Source organism: Epinephelus fuscoguttatus, linkage group LG4, assembly GCF_011397635.1.
Source record: "Epinephelus fuscoguttatus linkage group LG4, E.fuscoguttatus.final_Chr_v1".
In the NCBI taxonomy this organism is placed as follows: domain Eukaryota; kingdom Metazoa; phylum Chordata; class Actinopteri; order Perciformes; family Serranidae; genus Epinephelus; species Epinephelus fuscoguttatus.
Window position 1 is genome coordinate 34,980,131 of NC_064755.1, and position 21,587 is coordinate 35,001,717.

The window sequence follows — 21,587 nt, forward strand, 5'->3', positions numbered from 1 at the left end:
CACCCATTGGTTTGTGGACAGCTGTTTTGGAGCCTTAAGTTAGGCATTTCAACTGTCGCCATCATGTTTTTTTTGGAAACAGAAGTGACCATATTTGAGAGGGTAGAGCAGCCTTTCAATATGCAAAACTTTGGCCCTTAATAAATTGTAAACAGGTGAAAAACTCCCCTCTCTGTACAGCTGTCATGAATATTGTAATTAGTTATAGAGACCAAAATTATGCTTTGTACGAGGCTGTAAACAAGTTTATTTCTGCTGTAAATCTGGGCATTTTATCATGGTGGTCTATAGGGTTTGAAGCTGTTTTGGAGCCAGACTCAAGTGGTCATTCGACGAACTGCAGTTTTTGGCACTTCAACATCATAATTTTTCAGCCTTTGGGCTACACTCCAAACCAGACTGAATCTGGAGTTGACTTTAATTACACTTTTGCTGGCAAGCATGTTCACAAACAGTAACCAACAATTCTGCATAGTACCTTTAAGAGACAACGTTTCTTTGAGTTACTGGAATACTACATTTATGTACCAAGTCGTGAATGGTGGACATACAAAGTACAGGACTGTGACATCAGAACCCTGAGTTTGCATCCAGACATCTGTCTCTGGTTATGTTATTCAACAGAAACACTTTAGTTGAGGTAAGGGAAAGATTGTGATTTTGTTTAATCATTAATTAATGCAGAACAACCACGGCTCCACCCAGCTTGGTCTTAGCAAAGTGCTGAAAATATCAGTAAGTATTATCAATAAGTATGCTCCACCTTCATCAGAGCATACATGCAGTCCACTAGACTGAAAGCTCAACAATAAAGTGAAACACTGCGTCGCTGTAAGTGTGCCAAAATATTTTCTACCAGTCTCGCTAATCATTAATGGTCAATCAATAATGCTGTGGTCACTACGAGTAGAGAGTGTTTTGCAAGATTGCCTATTTTGGCTGAGAACAAATGGAATATTTCGTCAATGAACATTTCATTTAGTATCAACAATTTTGCGGCTTGCCAGGTACGGTAATTCACAACATTTCCTCATTATGTTAAAAGATAATGCAGTTAACTTAGCATTAAGATTTCCCCTGTTTCAAATCAGTTGTGTATCAACATAATTTCTATGAGACAGGGCTGCCTGAGATCAAGAAGGCCTCTGGACCCCCTGTGAGGCTTTGGTGACTCCTAGTGGGGGTCAGGACCCCCATGTTGGGAACCAGTACTCTATATGTCACATACATAACTCATCTAGTTATTAAATAAAATCGATTTTGCTCAACATACTGTAATGACTCAGTAAACCTTACCTTGAGATTATCCTGGTTGATTATGGTGTGCTCTCCCTCATAGGAAATGATGACCTCATTGGTGATCACCTCCGGCTCAGAGTAATAACCTTGCTTGAATATCTTAATCCTGAACGTTCCCTCTTCTGAATGTCCTCTTGCTTGGACAGTGAAGCTGAAGGAGTCCTTGGACCTCAGACTCTCATAATTATGCTCATATGACACAACACCTTTTTTCAGATCCTCCTGGGTGAACTCTAAAGCCTCGATCCCACTGACAATAATCCTGCCATCGCTCGGTGGCGACGTGACCTGGAACTTGATCTCACTATCGCTTCTGATGTCCATGTTCGTGTCAGCGCTCAGCAGGGTGGTGTTAAGGGTCTTGGTGCTTCCATGGTCGATGACAATGATCGTGTTGTTCACGACTCGCAGGTAGGGCTCACTTGCCTGGATGTCAAGCAGCGCGGTGGTCTTGTGGAAGCCATCTGACACCTGCAATGAGAAGCGTTCCCGGTCCGCTCCGTGGTGGATGAAGAGGATTTTCTTATCTCGCAGGTCGGCTTGTGTGAAACGGAAAAGGGCCTGTGAGGGATTAGCTGTTGAGACGATGTTGCCTGAGAGGATTCCCTCACGAGCGTAGACAATTTGGGTGTCATTGAAACCGGAGTCGTCATCCTTAAACTGAATGACATCAGTTGTAAGCAGACGCTGACCATGGCGGACTACATTGAAGACTTTATCCACAACCCTCACAGGAGCATGCTCGTTCTTGGATTGGATTGTTATTTGGAAAACTCCGCTCAGTGCTTCCTCAGTGCCTGAACTTTCTCCTCCTTGATCAAATGCTGAAAAATGGAACTCATCACTGCTCGTCTTGGAGCCATCGTGCTTGTAAATAAGTCTTTCAAACTTAAGGTCTTCATTGCTGAATATTCTTATCGCCCCCTCAAATCTAGGCTGCCCAGGTGGGGAGTCCCTGATCAGTCGCCCGTACTTTGGCCCCTGTGTGACCCTGTACACAAAATCTGTAGAGCTTGGGGAGTGCATCCAAAGATAGTATTTGTTCAGAGCATGCTCACCACCCTGCAAGACAACCAGCTTCTCATTAGTCAGAACAGGAGCATCTGCATTTGCGAGGATGGTAATTGGGAAGGTGTACAGAGGGGAGTACTGATCGTCAGCAAGGACCCTGAACTGGAACTGGTCTATACTATCCACAGCTCTTTGCACACGTACTTTGTAGCTAACAGTGCTGTCCAAAATGTCCTTCTGTGTGAAGGTGTCCCCCTCAGCCAACTCCCTGTCTGACAACTTGAGACTACCGAGTGTTGGAGGCTTGACGATGATGTATCTTACAGTTTGTGGATCTGGGTTTTTCCCTTTTACTTCGGCTTGAAGCTCAGTTACACTGATCGTTTGCTCCTCACCTGCCTCCATCTCAAGTGGGACCAGGTTAGAAATTTTAACTTGCGCAGGGATGATTTTGACCAAGAAGTTTTGGTTGTGGAGGGAGAACTGCCCCAAGTGGACGTCGAACTGAATCCTCTCGCTCACAACATCTTCCTGGTCAGCCGAGTCTGTGCTAACGTACCTCAGGCGGGCTTGATCTAAATCGGATTGATGGAAAGTTGTAACCTGCTTGTACATTCCATTAGGTGTCATTATCTGTAGTTCTCCATACATCAAAGGTTGCGTGACGTTGTATACAACATCTCCATTACGAGGATGAGCGATGACAGCCAGGCTTTGAACACCTATGGATCCGTTGCTTCCTTGAGACAAGAGAAGTCCAGTGTTGGTGACCATAGTCATATGAGGCTGTGTCACAGCTAACGTAAAAGAAGTTGAATGGCTGACTGACTGTCCATCTGACACCTCCAAGGTAATTCCAGAAGCACTACCCGCTCTGTGTATGAAATAGATATTTCCATCTTTCAGTTCCTTGCAAGTGAACTCTGAGATGCTTCTTCCAGGCTGCTGACCGTTTTCGAAGTAACCAACTGCCATGGGAGGTGCTAAGGTTACAGTTACTACTAAATCATCGCAGCGACTGTCAGAATCCATGATTTTAATAAGGCTGGGACTCAGACGAGTTCTGCCGTTTTCTGTGACGGTGAGTTCTCCTCCACCAAGTTGTGGTATGTCATTGATGGGAAGAATTTCTACCGGGACAATATACTCCTGAGGAGTCGTTAAACATTCTGGAAGATTGTCATCACTTTGCACAACCACCTGCAGCTGGATTTGATCTGCATGCCTTTCATTTCCATCATGCATATACTTGATTTTCTTATTGACAACATCAAGAAGAGTGAACTTTCGTGTGCGCCTTGTGCTGGTGTTTATATCTACCAAGCCATACCAGGGATCATTCTGGAGGGTAAAGATGATCTGAGACTGACGTATTCCTGCAGCACTGAGGTCAAATGTAGGGTTCATGTTGTTGATATCAAGAAGAGCTTCCCCAACTTCGGGCACAAGCAACGGAGCAACATCGAGGAGTTTTGTTACATTTTTGAAAATCTCTGGTGTGTCATCTGTTGGGTAGCAATGCTGTTCACTGACGTCTACATCAACATATGGGAATTGAACGGGTGGAGAAGTTGTTGCGTCTGTGTCGTAGTAAGTTGAGTAGTCATAGTCCTCTCCTTCACATTTGACATGGACATCTTTTGTCACCAAAGCATCCTGCAGGCTTCTGTCCTTCTGATTTACTTTGATCTCTCCTAAACAACCAATGAAGGATTCGGCTGTCATTTCCTCCTCTGCACGACTCAAGGACCCGCTGTCACGAAACACGTCCTTCATTTTCCCCTGGATGCCTCCTAAATACAAGTTTCCAACCAAGTCCAATTTTTCAGACGGGTCAAGAGGGAGAGAGGAAGACTGGCTATCTACCATGATGGTAAAAGAATCCTGACTGACTTGAACCTTAACTCTGTGCCACTGATCATCATCCAGCTGCACCTGGGTATTCTCTAGCACCTCCATGCCACTGCCAAGGTCCACCACACCTTTGAGAAAGCCTTTCACGACACCAATAGCGATGAAGTCTGTTTCTTGGCCAGGGTGGAAAGCAAGTAACGCGTCCTCAATGGTGGTTTTCATCAGGACTTCTAAGACCCTTGGAGCACCACTAGGCCCACTCCAGGTGGGGAAGGACACAAACGAATCAGGAGTGCTGAAACTAGTCGCCTCCCCGTCACCAGCCTCAAACTCACTGCTGCAGGTTTCCTTTGTGTCGTGGCATTGTTTAAACGCCGCACTGAGAATATCAAACTGGTGGGACTCAAATTTGACCTGAGTCATGCAGCCGCGGAAAGGGGGAATGGCAGTGCTGAGGTAGGAGGTGTCCAGTTCTCCTGTTCCTCCGAGCCAAATGCCCAGGTCAATATTGAGCTGTTCGCCGTTGACATCCACAGGAACGTACGTCGGGAAGAGCTCATCAATTGTCATGGTGAGTTTGCCATCTTGCAGTGTGAGTGAGACTTTGTGGTCCAGAAGATTGTTCAGCTGAACTCCTTGAGATGAGGTTAGTGTCACCTCGCCAGCCCCCATGTTCATCCGTGCCTAAGGGAAGACAAAGACATTTAATTTAATTATTATTACATATTTGGAGATATTAATTAATATATTGGTAAAACTTTATAATAACCATCATTAATAAGTGCTAATTGGTCATGGTTAGTAATTGGTTTGTAAACCATCTAAAAACATTATCTGAGAGGCTGTATGACGTTTTTGACGATGCTTTTAATAATTTGTTAATGATTAATAAGTACAATATAGTAACACATTTTTTAACATAAAACATTAATTGGTGATCTATAAATCAGTGATTATTTGTGCACCGATAAAAGCACTCTATCAGATCACTGTATTGAACACATTATGAACAGATAGTAAGAGACAAGAAAATGGGAGATTACAAAAAAGTTATCAAAAAAACTCAGCAATGACAACTTTACTTTAAAATAAAGTAATAATACAATATTCAAAATGTGTGGGTAGGGCTACGTTAGACACACAGTTGATCTGTTGCAACTTCGTAATATCCATTCAAAGAATGTTTACTTTAAAAGCCATTTATAAAGTAACAGTAAAGTGTTAAAAACTACAGTTGTGACTCTATAACTTCCTCCCAAACAATGCTTATAGATGAATTTAAAGGCATGTATATACCATTTTGCAATTTTGGAAAAACACAGTGGATTGATGAGTCTCATTACCAGGTTGTCAAATGCTTTAAGTTGGTAAATGAACCAAACTGCCAAACAAAAGTGTCTGTATTTGACGACTTGAGAATGATATGCAACATTCAACTTTGTTTCTTGAGAACTGCAGACTGCACCTTTAATGAGGTATTTTAATCATGCAACAGACTACAGTCTACAAACCAATTATTAATCATTAATGAAGTGTTACAAATATCATATATTTATTTAATGTTTAAAGATGTTTTACGAACAATTTCGAAAAGGTTTACCAATCATTTGAAAATCATTAAGAAAATATGTAATACAGTATATAGAACGTTATAATGTGCACAACAATAAACTGTTATGGTACTGTAAAATTAAAATTATTAGCAAACATTGTCAAGTATCTAATCATTGCTTTTAAAAGTATAAAAACTATGAACTAAAATTTAAGTAACTATCAATTAGGACTGCCCCTTAATGGTTGACCAAATGTTAGTAGACCAGAAAGGTCATTAGTTGGCAAGATTTCATTAGTTGCAGGGAAAAAAAAGTGAAACTCACTATTTTGTCAAAATAAATCAAAACCTATAGTCTGGACCATGTGGGAATTTAATTTGAAAGGACAGGACACAGGAAGTGGCCGAGCTCAGCAGTCAAGTTATAAACCAATCGGATATCTTTCCCTTCTTCTGTAAATATTCAGTCTGATAAATATGGAAAAGTTGATCATGTTAGTGCAGGGCTACCCAGAGCTTTACATCTGTCCCACAGACGACAGGCCTACACACTTATAAACAGCACCTACAAGAAGATCAGCTTTGCACTCAGGATTTCAGGTAAATAGGCTATACGATGCTTGTTAAGGTTGCTAAGCACAGCGCCCACACTTGCTCTTCCAGGTGGTTAAAGACACAGCATGTACGGCCTCTAATTTCCAGGGCTGGTACCTGCGGTTATTCCACAGGCTAGTTAATAACATGTCGGGCAGGAAATCCAAAGTGTGGGATCATTTTGAGAAGGTGAAGGACGAACCCAAGGTGACATGTAAACTCATCTTCATTGGTCGACTACAAACATGACGTATCATCTGAAACATGGAAGTAGCTACATGCCCATTAGCCCACAGCGTCATTAACAGGCGGCTTGCTCAGTGTGTGACGTGCACTTGTAGATAAAATATAGGCCTATATTAATGAAGGTTCATTAGTACGGTTTTGTATTTCTCTGTAATGTAGCACAGTGTTAACAATGTTACTGATACTATTCTTTCTCACACCTTCAACTCAAACCATTGTGTTGCCCCGCCCAAAATATTTCATTTAATAATTAAATTAATATCATAAACACGCGGGCGACTAGTCGACTAATGGCCCTAAATGACGACTATTCTGGGGCAGCCCTACTATCAATTAACCATTTATTAATGTGGGGTATCATAAAGTGTTAACTTAAAATGGTTTCCAGCTTTTGTACATGTAGTTTGTAGCATATGGGGTATTCTGGTGTATCTGATTGGTCGTCATATTAGAAATGTGCAGCACATGGATGTAGGGCAAATGTTTAAAGATAATTCCTTCACTAAAACAAATAAAACACTACAAGTTACAACAACTTTGTCTGGTCCTGTCAGTAGTTATGAACAAGAAACTCTCTTGAATGCACAAATACCAATCCAAATACCCTTATCTGTGTTCATGACCTCTCTGGAATCTATTACTTACCATTTAAAGGGGTCTAATTCGTTGACTCATAAAACACTTGAGTTTAAGCTTCATTTTATTGTAGTATTAACATTTACGATCAAGACAGTGTATCTACAACCCAAGATAATTCCTCAGGTATGCTCACAGTATTGAATGAGCTGTATTTTAAAAATGAACAAGTTCCAAAAAGTTTCACTGATCACATCAGAGATCTGCGTTTTCACGATTCTTACACGTGTACGACAGATAAGGTTATTTAATTCTTATAAGGCCTTGAGTGTATTTGCTCAGAGGATCTCATAACACTTTGAGGAACTGAATGAAGAACACTGAGAAAGGTAGTATCTCCTTTTATTACACACACCCTGAGATTTCACGTCATTGAAAATGCAGAGATATTGCGCTTTCTGGGGAAAATCTATATGAATCTCTGTGACCGCACTCCTGATTCTAATTCTGCTGCTGGCGTCAGACAATTAATAATAGATGTAAAAAGTGACAGTTCTCATTTCAGTGAGACAACTAGAGAAGATAACAGAACAATCAAATCAATTTAGGCTGTTTTCTTACTGCACTTATGATATGTGTCATATGTGTCTCGATGCTCACTGGTTATCAACTTTTTTCACAAGCTTTAAAACAGCTTTGAAACACACTCAAATGTGTGAGATATTCTGCAGCTAACTAACGCGCCCATAAGTCATTTCATATGTGATGTTTTGGGATTATAGTAGCGAATTAATCAATCAATAAATTATTAACCAGCTGAAATAATAACACCGGTGCCATTGTTATGTATGGAGCCTTGGAAACACTGTTTTATATTATGCTTCACCAAAACAATAAAGAAAAACACAGCTACACACCTACTGCATGGGTGAGTGAGTATATAATAATGGAGACGGTGGTTTGATGGTTTGACATTGAATTAAATACATATTCAACACTCTAGTTAAAAATTTAACATGTGGAGCTACATCTGTATGTAAATTAACATTGTATGTTTTATTTAACCCACATTATTATGCTAATCGCTGCATATTTGCTTCTTCTGTGGAGGTGAATAGGAAGCAAAATGACTCACTTTTTATTGAGTAAACACTGAATCTGTTTGTGTATTGTCTTACCTTCTAAAATGAGCAAATTTAGTGATTATTTAGCTTTGATTTTATTTTCACTCGAGTAAATTTTAAGTCCTTCTCTGTCTTTGAGTTAACATGAAAGCTACAGTAGGTAACTTCTATGACAAAAAATGTCACTTTATTCTGAGAGGAGTACAACAGACAGATAGTCTGTGAAAAAACAAAAATCATGTCCCTCCTCTTCTTCCTACTGCTGCTGCTTCACTAACAACCAATCAGAGCCTAGTAGTCTCTAACACTGTTGTTAATCATATCAGTCACTGCTCATGAACTGTGGTCAAACTGTCAAAGTAGGCAGTCCTGATCAAACATGAATTCATTTTCTGTTACTGCATTACATATTTCTCACCTCAGATGTTTTCAGGAACATATTTTAGTATACTGTTTAGCTGTAAAATAAGAACGTTTGTGACCAGGGTGCCACAGTGAGTGCGTTTACATGGATAGTTTAATTCCCTTTTCATTCGGAATGAAAGTTCATTCCTATTAAAAGTGATCTTGTAAACACCTAATTCGGAATGAAAATGGCCAATGAGACTGAAAATTCAATCCAATGTGAGGGGCTGGAATATTCAGTTTCTAATTCTGAATGAAAGAATTTCTCACACTTGTATACACTCACTCCTCTTTAAGTTCATTCCGCTCTTTCGGCGCATGCTCGTTTCCTTGCCCTTCTGGCACGATGACGTATATAGCGCGCATAGCAACGGGCTGAGATAGAGCAGTCGGACTTGTTGCACTCACCGGTTTCCATTCGCCAAAGCACGGTCTTCTATCTCCCTTCTTCGACCTTCTACCTCTCTTCTCCTCCTCAACAGACGAAGCATTAGCAGAACAAGGTTGTTGTCGTACTGCTGCTTCAAGAATATAAGCAAAACACGCCTGAAAAAGGCACTAAGAACGTCGTCGTCAAGCATCTTGTTATCTGGAACGAGGACTACAGTGTTTTCTTCCGGTAAACGTAAACACGTAACATCCGCCCCGTCCCCTAGCCAATCAGAAACTTTCCCTGCCCCAAACCTTGCACAGACCCGAATAAAGGCGATTAAACTTATCTCCCGTGTAAACCCTCATTCAGAATGAATATTTCCCATGTAAACTACCTGGAAAAACTTTAATTCTGAATGATTTCATTCTGAATGAGAAGCCATCATGTAACTGCACCTAGTGTAAATAGTCCACCAAAGTACCGAGCACCATCCACCAGCTGGACCAACTTTCTCATTTCACAGCTAAACAGTACACTATAATACGTTTCTGAAAACATTTGCAGCAAGAAATAGGCAATGCAGTAACAAGATCTTGATATACTGATCAGCGCTGCCTAGTTTGACAGGTTGACAGCAGTTTATGAGCAGTGATTGAAATAATCAGAGACTCATCAGCTCTAAATGGTTGTTTTTGTTCAAATTCCAAAAGGACATTAAAAGCAATACAAGGCAGTAGAGTAGGCAGAGGAATATGTTTTTTGAAGATTATCTGTCTCATTTAGTGCTGTGGTTTTGTGAATATAGAGACAGTTTAAACCAATGTGAAAAACTCACCAACTACAGCTTTAATTTAGGCACCATCACTGGTTTCTTTTAGATATGTGCTCCTGTAACTGCTAACACTGATCATTTTGGTGTAGCAAATCTCTGCTGTACAACATGACAGCAGAGATTTTCAATTTTTGGGACTGGCCAACCTACATCATCTTTCAGTATCAAAACAATATTTCAGCCTCCTCCACAGTTTGTTAACCACTCACCTGTACTTTGCCATTTTGCAGCTCAAGGAACAGGTAGTCCTCCATTCCCGCAGCCAATAACAGCAGCCCACTTCGCCGACTCGTCTTGATCTGTAGGGACAGATGGAAGGTGGAGACATCTTGGAAGGCTTGTAAACTGCAGTAGCTGTCCCCAAAGTAGGATTCTGTGAAGAGTGAAAATAGGACATTGCATATTAATATAAGAAAGAGGCATCATGTCAGCCGAGAAGTCAAAGGCACACCGCGTAACTGCAACAATCAGTGATCTTCATTGTGTGTCACCCTCCACACACACACACACACACACACACACACACACACACACACACACACACACATATATATTTTCTTTAACTGTGCACATTTAAATAAAGACATAAATGTCTCATCCATTTCAGCATATCTCACAATTTGCATTCTCTACACTGTGGGAACATAAAATGCATCATTACATTACGGTAACACAAAGAGACACCTGCACATGAAGCCATAAACTCATCCGACAACTGCTGGATGGCAGCTCTGTGAATTCTAATGTGGAAGTTTGGAGAAACCAATTACTGTATACGAGCATTTCTCACGTTACAGTGCAACTTGCTCAGGACTGATTTCTATATTATCAGGTGTCCTCCAGCTGCACCTGGCTGAAGAGGAGCTCCTCTGGCCTCAAAGGGATTCTCTCACTGAGACATCAGTCATTACCCCTGCGGAGGTTTTCCGGGCATATAGAATCTTGGGGTGCAGGATTTCCCAGGCTTGAGCTGTCTCGTTTCCAATGATATGCAAATTCAGCCACCTGCCTCGGACTGAGCTCTGCGAGGCCCTCGACAAAATGTAAACCACGGAGGAAGTCAATTATTTCCCAGTGCACATGCTCTGAAATTAAACTGGACCACCTCCAAGACCCCGTTTCCTCAGCATGGGTTTTCCATGGCCTGAGCCAAGAGATATAGAAAGGGGGCTTTCCATTAGACACCCACTCACCCTTCAAGGGACAAGACACAGATACTCACTGGAACACAGTGAAGAAGGCAGTCTTCTCATCACACAATGCTAATGCCTTAGAATATTTGGAATAGTGAGGCAGAGAGAGACGTTGCTGTGTCAAAGTTAGAACATTCCATCGAGATCATGAGGGCCAAAATATTCCCTCACATCAACAGCAGCATCCAGTAGCCTGGCGGGGCGGTGGGCTCGATGCCACGAGGCAAAAATCTCACAGAAAGACTTCAGACACGACTGAGTCAGAGAAAATAAGACACCAAACATTCCCGTTCAGAGCTATAAATGGAAAAAGTATGTTCTCAAGACTGTGTTTGAAGGTGTCCGTGCGTATGTGTGCCTTTAAAGGGCAGCTTGTGTCTGTGTTGCATCTACATTAATGCCACGCTGCCAACTTCAAAACACTGAAGGGTACAATTGTCCTTTGGTTTTGCATCCTGTAAATGAACCCCTCCATCCCCAGATCTGCAACAAACACTGGAAATGTGAACAAAGACAATCATTTTGATGTCAGCAAGGACGAAAGCAAAGCTTTTATCATCGTGCCCATGCTTTTGTGATTTCACTAAGAGGCGTTTGCTTTTGGTTCCAAGGCTGCTCTGTCATGAACAAAGTCAGTGATGAACGGTCTCAGCACTGGGGCCGAATACACAGAGACAGTCGATTATACACTGCTGCACAGCACCGGTCTCCTGCAGCCAGACACGCCATGTTGGTGGCTCTCAGAAATAAATATCACAGGAAATTGTTTCTGACAATATCGCATGTTACACTTTGTTATTCATTCTGAGTTAAATCGAACCGATAAGCTGCAAGAAAACTAAATCAACAATTCAAAATGAGACTGGAGCTCAACATGCAAATATCATTTGTATTACTGAATCGAATGAAATTATCACAGTTACACATCATTCATTTTCAAAATGTCACTTTTCGGAGGCTATTGTCGTTAGCTGTTACTGACTGTGCCGAAGGCTATTATGGTACAGTTCAGAGAGTCTCTGCTACGGCTAAGGTATTCCAAATGAAAGACTTGTGCTAATTGCACAGGAGCCTTCAGGCTGAAACTGAAAAATGGGGGAACAGAATCTTTTCTTACAGGCAATTGCATTAACAAAGAAAATCGCAATGAGCTCCATGGTTCTTAAACCCGAGCTTTTGTTGGATTGTTCACTGAGCATGGGGATAAAAAGCTGAAGGAGAGGGCGATGCCAAGACAATTCTGCCTGGGGATTTTCTGGTTCAAATTCAGCTTGCTGCTGTTGCCTTCAGGAAAAGGGAGCACATTTTCTAATGATACACACAATAGCTTCACTCTCTGCAGTGTACCTGGACCTGGGATTCATTAGTTCCCCAGCTAAGCTCTGCAAAGCTCTGTGTAGAATAGGCTTCGTGTAGGAAAAGCACATTTTCAATATGCTATCTGTATAAATGCCCTGCTCTGTGACACTGCTTTTGTCTCCTGCTTGAACTGCTCCTGGGCTCACACCGTCTAACAGGTATGCAAAAAGTCACTCGCTCCTGCAGGATGGGAAAAAGAAACAGAATCATGGAGGTTTTTTGAGGACATGCATCACAAGACTCATGTTTTCCACTGCAACACTCAGCTACACTGTCCATCTTCCAGGGACTCGGGGCTGTGTGTCGATGAGATCTAGCCCGAGGTGATTTCACTGACAAGGCATCATTATCTGTAAAGGATCATCCCCGCTCCTTAACAGTGTAAGCTGGAGCTGTGAAGCTGCTGCCACACTCGGTGTCAGTCTGTGTGTGGAGGTTTAACCACCAAAGAGGACAGTCTCTGATCCCCTTCAGCTACCACACCCCTTCTCACACTACTTTATTGTGTGTCAACCAGAATCCTGGTCTTGGGCCAATGCAGATGGCTATAATTTGATGACTGACTGCGCTTGTATTTATAATGCTCCGAGGAAACTGAGTCTTCCTCTCTTTCACAAGCGTCTGAATGAATTAGCCTGTTGTCTTTCTTTCCCTTTCCTCCTCCTCCTCTTCTCCATCCTCTTTTGGTCTCAATCTACCAACACATGTCCGGAAAAGCTATGGGGAAGAGAGGCACGCTGACCACAAGTGCAGGAAGATTGTAGACATTCAGACGACTTTGTGTCCTGTGACTTGTCTGTGCCAATGAGTCAAAGTCACTTCAGGCATATTTTGAGTTCTCAGATGCGCGAACAAGATATGAGCCTTTGAAATACTTTCTCTGCGATTGTGCTGTCACCAAATCAAATACCTAAATCACAAGCACATATTGTTTTATTTATCAACATGATGGCCCACATTTTATTCAAATAATATGATCTACTCCATGCAGACGTAGAGGATACCCACAGTGTGTTCCTCTACTACAATTTCACCATGGTAACACTCCCTGGAATCCAAACAAACCACCTACTTGCGTAACCCATGGTTAAACCATGGTTAGCTTTACTATAAATAGCAGTTATGTTGGTCATTTGTTTCCTTTGCTGGGCTGTGCCTGCTGCAACAGGGCACACTGGCTTCTGGATATAATTATGTGAAGGATAGGGTGTTGTTAACCATAGATAGAATCTGAGAGCTTTTAAGGGTGTAATGGCATTTACCATATGGCTACACGGTCATTACCATCAAGAGCAATTATGTCACCCACAAGGGTCAATAGCACTTGTGCTTGTGATAAACATTAGTTTTCCAGTTATGTCTGCAGATAGCGACCGAGTGGACCATCGCAGCATGGAGTGCAATTTACAGGAGCATCGATCAACAATTTTAATAATTGATTGTTATTTATCAAGCATAATCTTATGTGTTACAAAAGGCACACAACAGTTGTCAGTGTTGGGACTCTCTGTTGCTATACCAGAGCATGAAAGTCTCCTATAAACATAGGTGTAGGTTTCAGGGGGGACACAGGGGACGTATCAATGTCAATATTTAGACATTTTTCCCCCCACCAATAACCTGTGAAGCAGACGACTTTTATTGTGACAAAATTAAAAACATTTACACCATAAATTAACAAAGGATAGGCAAAAACGCAATGCAGGAAATTAAGCGTTTGATGCTCAGAATATTCTGGTGGAGGACCCACAAACCCCCTGTGTCTTATTTGTCACCTATTGTTGAAATGAGATCGACGCCCTACTACTGATTTAGAACAACAAATAGCCTATGTCTTATGAGAAATTCAATGCCATCTATATTTTTTTTTGTAAACATAATGAAAATGAAAAATGTTGAGAACCACAAATTTCTTTTGTTTCCCCTTTATCCATTCTTGCAAAGCTAAATCTTCGCAAAGCAATGGGAGGGTGAAAGGAACACTTCACCCACATAATGATCATTTGTATATCTATTACACCCCCAGCCTTAGACTGATTTTGTTAAGAAAACTGTTGATGTCAAATATCCCAACAGTGAATGAAGAATATAAAAACAGCAAACATTTCTGATTAGCTGAAGTGAAGAAGGGGCGCGCGTTAAACAACAGCAAAATTCTATCAAAATATTTGTTTGCAAAGTCTCACACAACTTGTGCAATATAATTCAAGTCTCATTTATTCAGTTGGATGCTCAGTACTTCCTTAATACATGCATTTTTGCTAAAACCCTACCATTTAAAACACTTCCACATATGAGCAGTATGATGGGCAACTCAAAAGAAGCAGGAGCAGGGGTTTTAAACCTGCACGTTTGCCTCGGCATACTACTTGTATGTAGAAGTGTTTTAACTGGTAAAGGTTAAGTGAAAATGCATGTGTACTGTGTAAACGACTGGATAAATGAGACATGGATTATACTGTAGGACTTGTATGAGAGTTTGTAAATGGATGTTTTGATATAGTTTTGTGGTTATTGAACATGGTCCCCGTTTTTCACAAATTCAAGGTCACACAAGATGAGTAACTGGCACACAAATGATCATTTTGTTCATGAAGTATTCCTTGAATTTCTTAAATGGTTATCTTTAGATCCTCAAAGCACTTGGTTATCTTAAGTAAAGGTCAAGGTTTTGGTTAAATCCATTTGAATTACAAGACATGATGTGTTAAACTGTATTAAATAGTGGTTATCCTAGACTCTACGGTTATGCTGACAGTTACACTTAAAGTTGTGTGTATGACAGTTACAGGAGGCTAGCTGACTGTCCTAACTAACAGCATCCAGCTGTCATATGGTAGCTTGAAAGGGTCCGACCTTTGAGGCAGCAGCAGTGCACTATATAGTGCCTTTATTGGAGGCTTGAGGGTTTATAGCTGTCCATGCAAAATGTGCCAATATGAGTGGCCATCAAGGCCCGTTTTCAAACATCTGGTGATGGTGCACTCCTGGTATTAACAGTCGACCAAAACCAGGATGTTTCCTCAAATTTAACCAAAGTACTTTTGTAGCCTGAGCCTAACCACACCTCAGGACTCAGATGGTCTGTGCTCTGTACACCAACACTTCGCCCCGACCATTGCCAATGCTGTCACTGAATAATCCATGCAGCAATTACATAGTTAGTAAAAAAACATAAAGTAGTATACAGTATCTAGGTAACAGAGTTGTCAGAGCATTCCTGGGGATGGTGGCTAGGTTAGTGTGTCAAAATGCTTACCTGAGCACAGTGTTAGTTCAGGCAGGACATGCTGCCAAGCTCAGCTCACATCCCAGCTACATCAGCTGATCTCAAACATGGAAGGGAGTCAGCTGATAGATCACATGATTCCCTTCTATGCAACCAGTTGGTGAATCTCATTCAGGGCGCCCTATTTAAGCTGCTGTGGCCTGCCTACTGTTGCTGCTTCCTCTGCAAGCTGCTTTGCAACCTGCCTCCACCCCAGCTCCTCCTTTTCATGCTGAGTCTGACTTATTAATGTAATTTCTGTTTGTCATTGATGCTGCTCTGTTTTGTTGCAAACAGGGTCTTTGCTGCTGCTCTCCCTGCTTTAGGCTTTCCATGTAGGCGCATGAAAGGGCAGGGAGGTGTGCTCTCTCTGCCACAAGCTTTCCTCTTTTGCACGTGGAAAGGCAGAGAGGTGTGCTCTCTCTGCCTTAGGCTTTCAACGTAGGCACATGGAAGAGGCTTTCTGCATAGGGCTAGGAAAGGCAGAAAGGCCCCAGAACAGAGATGTACCCGACTGAAATGATATTGGAAAACCTTTGAGCGATAAATGCTTCAGTTTTTGTTTGGTAATTAGTTGCATGTTATTTCAGATTTAGAATGCAAAAAGACAACGTAACCACGATGGACTAGACAACCAGAGAGCCAACAGGAGATGATGTTCCCACACTAATTACAGCACACGAGCTGCTCTTACAAGGACGTGACCACGTTGGTGCAACATGTTTACCGACCTGACTCTGAATACAGCAGTCTGTATAAAAAATACTGCTAACTCCAGCACTGTTAAACAGCGGAGAGCAGAGCCACAATTTTACATACCTTGACAGCACTGCTTTATAAGGACCCCCCGCCCCCCCTTTCCCACTTTTTAGAAGTCACCGGGGACACACTTTTACAAGGTTTACAGAGCCATTTCTCAGGCCAGACTATGTCAATGTGAAAGCAAACACAACATCATTTTAGTCCTCTTTCAAATCCCCGCCTACCCCTACATCCCTCTGAGACACTCCAACGCTGGCCAGAGTGAAGAGGTACAATACATTAAAAAACAGGCTTGTGGAGCCTCAGCGGGTGGCCTCCTCCCAGGCAATAATTAAAACTTTTCAGACTCCCTCTCTGTAAAACTCGCACTTACACAACAGACAAGGGGTGGCGGCAGCAACGAAAAATTATGACCTTTCCTTGTGAAAGGAGAATGGCAGTGTAATGTAATTTCAGTTTAGGAAAATAGACCTGTGAGAAAAGGGAGGGAAAGCGTGGAAAAGGATGTGAAAGAGTCAGTGTTGTCTGGGTTTGTGCTGTTAATAGGAGAGGGGGTCTGAAAGGCTGGGGTGCTGTACAAAATGAAAAGGAAAAGCCCACCTTCTTTGAGAGGAATACAGAATAAAGGGAAGGCCCTTTTTTCTCTACAGCAAACTTGTTTTGTTGAGGACGAATGACTTTGTATCTGCTGCCATTTTCCGAGATGGGATTGAGAACAGGAAATCAGAGAAGGTTATAGAGGAGTTGCCGAAGACCACACAGCATCCAATCAGATCACTGGAAATCACAGTTTTATACCTCAGAAACTCACCATGAACTCCTCTCTGCGGTCTGTACACTCTCACACAGCTGCCAGTGAAAACATTTCCACCAACTGTTGGCTGCATTTCAGATTCATGTTAACTTTGCTATACTGTATTTCAAGGCAACGGCGAACAAAGAAATATTGTGCTGCTTCAAAAACTAAACAACAGGACATTCTCATGTTTTCAGCTACAAGGTAAACATCTTTCCTCAAATCCAATACTCCAGCCGAATAAGGCGTGTGACGAATTCACAGCTTGTTGGCTCATCACACTCAACTGAAAGAGTCGTTGGTCATAATGACTTTGGACTGATGATCTCACTCACCTAACATTGTAAGACAAACACAGCCGTGAACAGAAGCATTGTGGTGACTCAGGGCTCTGCTGTAGTTTATGACTGGCTAATACAAAGCGTGCCTGTGTCGGCCCAGCCGGGCTACGGAAGCCAACAACCGCCAAGGTCCCAGTGGGTGGGTCCTGTTAAAATAATCCCCCCGTGTCATCAGAGGACTGAGCCCCCCCCCCGCCTTCACACTATTTCAACCTATATCCCTCCTCACACCAACTGACCCCCTGCACACCCATTCACACACACACTTTAATTTGCCAAACAGTCACGCAGGGGGAGAAATGTTCTAACAAGTGATTGCTTATACATTAACTGTGACTTTCTCTGTTTCCCCTCAGCTAGAATAAGGCTGTTTATAGACTGAGCCGAAGAACATTTTCACACACTGGTAATGAATTCCAGTGTGAAATCTCACCGTGTGAACAGTGTGTCAAGGGAGACGACAGGAAGGAAGAAAGTGGTGCCAAGACGGGATGGAAATCACGTATAGACTATCAAACATGAGACTTTTACAATTATACATTTCTCATCTTGCAGAGCACAAAGTGTCCTGTACGTCTGCACCTCTACACCTGACCTATCCTTATAAATCTAATTAAAGGTCAATAAAGGATTTTCATTGTCATACAGTGGTTTATTCTAAAACTCAGAGCGCGCCGCATGTAACGCATGACTGCTCTGGCTTTGTTCCATGGCGCTGACAGTCCACAGTAATTGCAGAAGGAAATTAGACAGCAGTTAAGTACAACCACTTAAGTTTCTAATATTTACAATGTCAACACAAAATGGGAGCGCAAAGAGGTTCTGTGTCCTGTTGTTACATCTACTGATTAGTACGGATAATTAAGCTAAATTATTTTAATGGTGGTTATTTTAGGCCACCAGTTTGAAGCCATCAATTTCGCATACGGTGTAACTGGGTTTAAGGGCTTTTCCCATTTTTCGTGACCTGTACAGTTAAACCTTAAACCTCATACATTGCTTAAGTTTCCAAAATTGGCAGATGAAACTTTTAAAACTGTAGCATGTTCCCTCACTCACAGCAACACTCATCTGTTTCTCCACAACATAGCTAAACAAACCACTTCCTTATCACCACCTCTGAGCTCCAAGCCTCCACCGGAAGCAGCATATTAACCAATTTATTGGCAAAGTTAGGGACATAATAAATGTCAGTGTCAAAGTGGATTATTCTGCTGAGACATTCTGATATGTTTTGACACATTTTTGTTTGTCTTGGGGTTCCAATTGGAATCCGTCGTACCTAACTACAGTTAGTTCGCAATCCAGGCTATAAAATGGCACTGATGAGTCCAATATGTCTCAGACTTTATTGTGTTATGCCTGACACCCTCGCTCTCATTGTGTCAAATAAACAAAACTAAACTAAAAACTACGGCTGCTGTCTGCCACGAGGGAGCAATCTGTAAACTGGGATTGTTTGCTATTTTGGGAAATGCTCTTATTAGCTTTCTTCTGGAGAGTTGTATATAACACTCATGTCTATGCATTACTTGTAGAGCTGATAAGCGTATCTTACCGTAGCATTAAGACTGGAAGCTAGGGGAAAACAGTTTGCTTTGCTCTGTTTAAAATCTAGCGCGGATCTTTTGAAATGGGGTTGTATGAGGCTCTTATCCATAGTTAATGTATTACATTCAGTAAATGTCAGTCGGCATGTCCCTAGTTTGGAGAAGCAGGCAGGAGTACCGACACAGAAGCAAAGCAAAGTAGATGGGGCGGCAACAAAACCTATTTTAGTCACCTACAAAAAATTCAGAACAGTTTAAGTGTACGCTATATTGAGAAACTTTACACAGCTTTACCTTTCCGCAGACAGCTTCAGTTCCCCATCTATGCTCTCCTAAAAGCCACCAGACTCTGTTAACAAAAACACCAATTTTACTTCACTGAACACGGAAGCTGCGGGTCTGCTGCTGCTTCTATCAGTTAGTTTGTTGGTGTTATGGTGTGACTTTGGTGAATAAGAATTAACCTTTTAAACACCAATGTCGCACACTAATACAAACAAACTTACCGATCAAGGCAGCTCCTGTGTTTAGCAAGCTAAAATTACTGTTTTTCTCTATGGAGTCTGGCTTATAATAAATCAACAGAACAGCTTCAGTTCCCAATCTGATGCCAAAGTAAAGCTGTGAAGGTATTCTAAATGTAGTTTAGACTTAAACTTTTTTTTTTAAGGTGGCTTAAATACATTTTGCTGGTGCCCCCGTCCAAAGCAGTACATTGCTTAGCTTCTGTGTCGGTACTCCTGCCTGCTTCTCCAAACTGGAGGCTTACTGACTGACATCTACTGTAGGTAATACACTTGGTACATTTACATGACATTAAAGACAACTTATTCATTGTGTAAGATTGACTAAAACCGGACTTTTAAAACATGTAAATATGTTAGTCTGAATGAAATCGTACTTAATCGAATTTCTCATAGTTGGAGTAACACACCCAGATAATGCGATTTGGAGTCAAATTACTCCTGCATGTATACAGTCAATCAGACCCAAAATGGCCGAGGCGCTCTGCACAGGCTCCACTGGCTACGTCTGATCCAGACGCTCAGGAGTTTTTTACCGTGAGCCAAATTATCCACAGAGGTCTCCTCCTCTCCAAAACAAACTGACCCAATGATTTAATCCACTAAAAACGCTGAATAAAGCAGTTTCACATTACAACCTGTTTTTCTTCTAGGCTGTTTGGCATGTTGGAGATGGGTCACTAGCGCAGCACTTGCTAATGTAACCTCACCTTTTTCGTCTGATAACTAAAGATCAAGATGCTCAGGAGGATTTTACCGGGAGCTGAACTGTCCGCAGAGGTCACTTCCTCTGCAAAACAACTGGACCTGGTGATTTAAACCATTAAAAAGACAATATCAAGCAGTTTCATGATAAACAAAATCAGTGTTTTTCCGACACTCTCATCGTGGAGGGGCTTCTCAGTACGGTGGCTGACGCAAAAACGCAAATGGGCCTATGTAGAGCCAGTGTTTGGTTTGTCCATTCTAGGCTACTGTAGAAACATGGCAGTGCAATCTGGCGGACTGGGTAGACAAGGACCTGCTCATTAGGTAGATAAAGCAGCTCATTCTAAAGTAACGAAAACACGACAATTCTTGTTTTCAGGTAATTATAAACTGATGACAACACACTTATTAGCCTATATTATATTCCATTTTTGTCAATATATCAACTTAAATCCTACACAATGAACCTTTAACATGTTGTAGTTTGTTTAATCTTTACACAACAGAAATATATATTGCTGTAGTTTTACATTAAGGTAGCCTTCATGCTTTAACTTTTCATTAGAAAACAGCAGCTAAGCTAAGCTAATCACCTCCAGGCTCCAGCTCCACACTTCCTGCATGAGCGTGAGAGTCCTACTGATCATCTTATGTAACTCTTGGCAAGAAGGCCAACAAGTGTATTCCCCGAAATACTGTTTACTTCTGTTAAGAGCATTGAAGAGAGCACAGATATTTCATAATAAAAAGAATTTCAGTGGAGTATTCTGTTACTCTTAAATTTGGGGTTTTCCAGCTTTAACATGAGCAGTAACAGATTCTTGATGTAGCTTCTGTCGTGACTCAGCCTCCCTCAACAATTTCTGGTACTTCACTTAATGTCAGCATACTGCGCTTGAGGTATTTGTGTGGGTTTGAATGTTTCCATCATACATACGACCGGCACGCTGTTGCACACTATTGAGAGCGTCTGAGGCATTATTTAAACTGTCACCATTTTAAGTACGAATGAGCAGAGAGCACTTAATGGCACTATGGTTTGGTCTCGTAATTTTCCACCCTCACACTTTTCTGGGGGGTATGAAAAGGTATGTCTGCGTGTTTGCTCTCATCCTGATTCTCTCTACGTCTGTCTCATTCAGCATTAACAGTCATTTTAGACATATCAATAGCTCCATTCAGCTTTCGCTCAGAGTGCCCCTGTGACTGCAGTTATGAGT

The 21,587-nt window shown here is 41.7% G+C and overlaps 1 protein-coding gene across 1 annotated transcript in view; it reads right to left on the minus strand.

Annotated features, from left to right (window-relative positions):
• The window catches only part of cspg4 (chondroitin sulfate proteoglycan 4), a 117,784-nt gene that overhangs the window by 43,292 nt on the left and 52,905 nt on the right, over positions 1–21,587 (minus strand). Inside the window, exons 2-3 of the mRNA XM_049573549.1 lie at positions 10,076–10,239; positions 1,297–4,848 (exon numbers count right to left, since the gene is read on the minus strand). Of these exons, the coding sequence (XP_049429506.1) occupies positions 1,297–4,848; positions 10,076–10,239 (3,716 nt within the window). The remainder of the gene's footprint in view (positions 1–1,296; positions 4,849–10,075; positions 10,240–21,587) is intronic.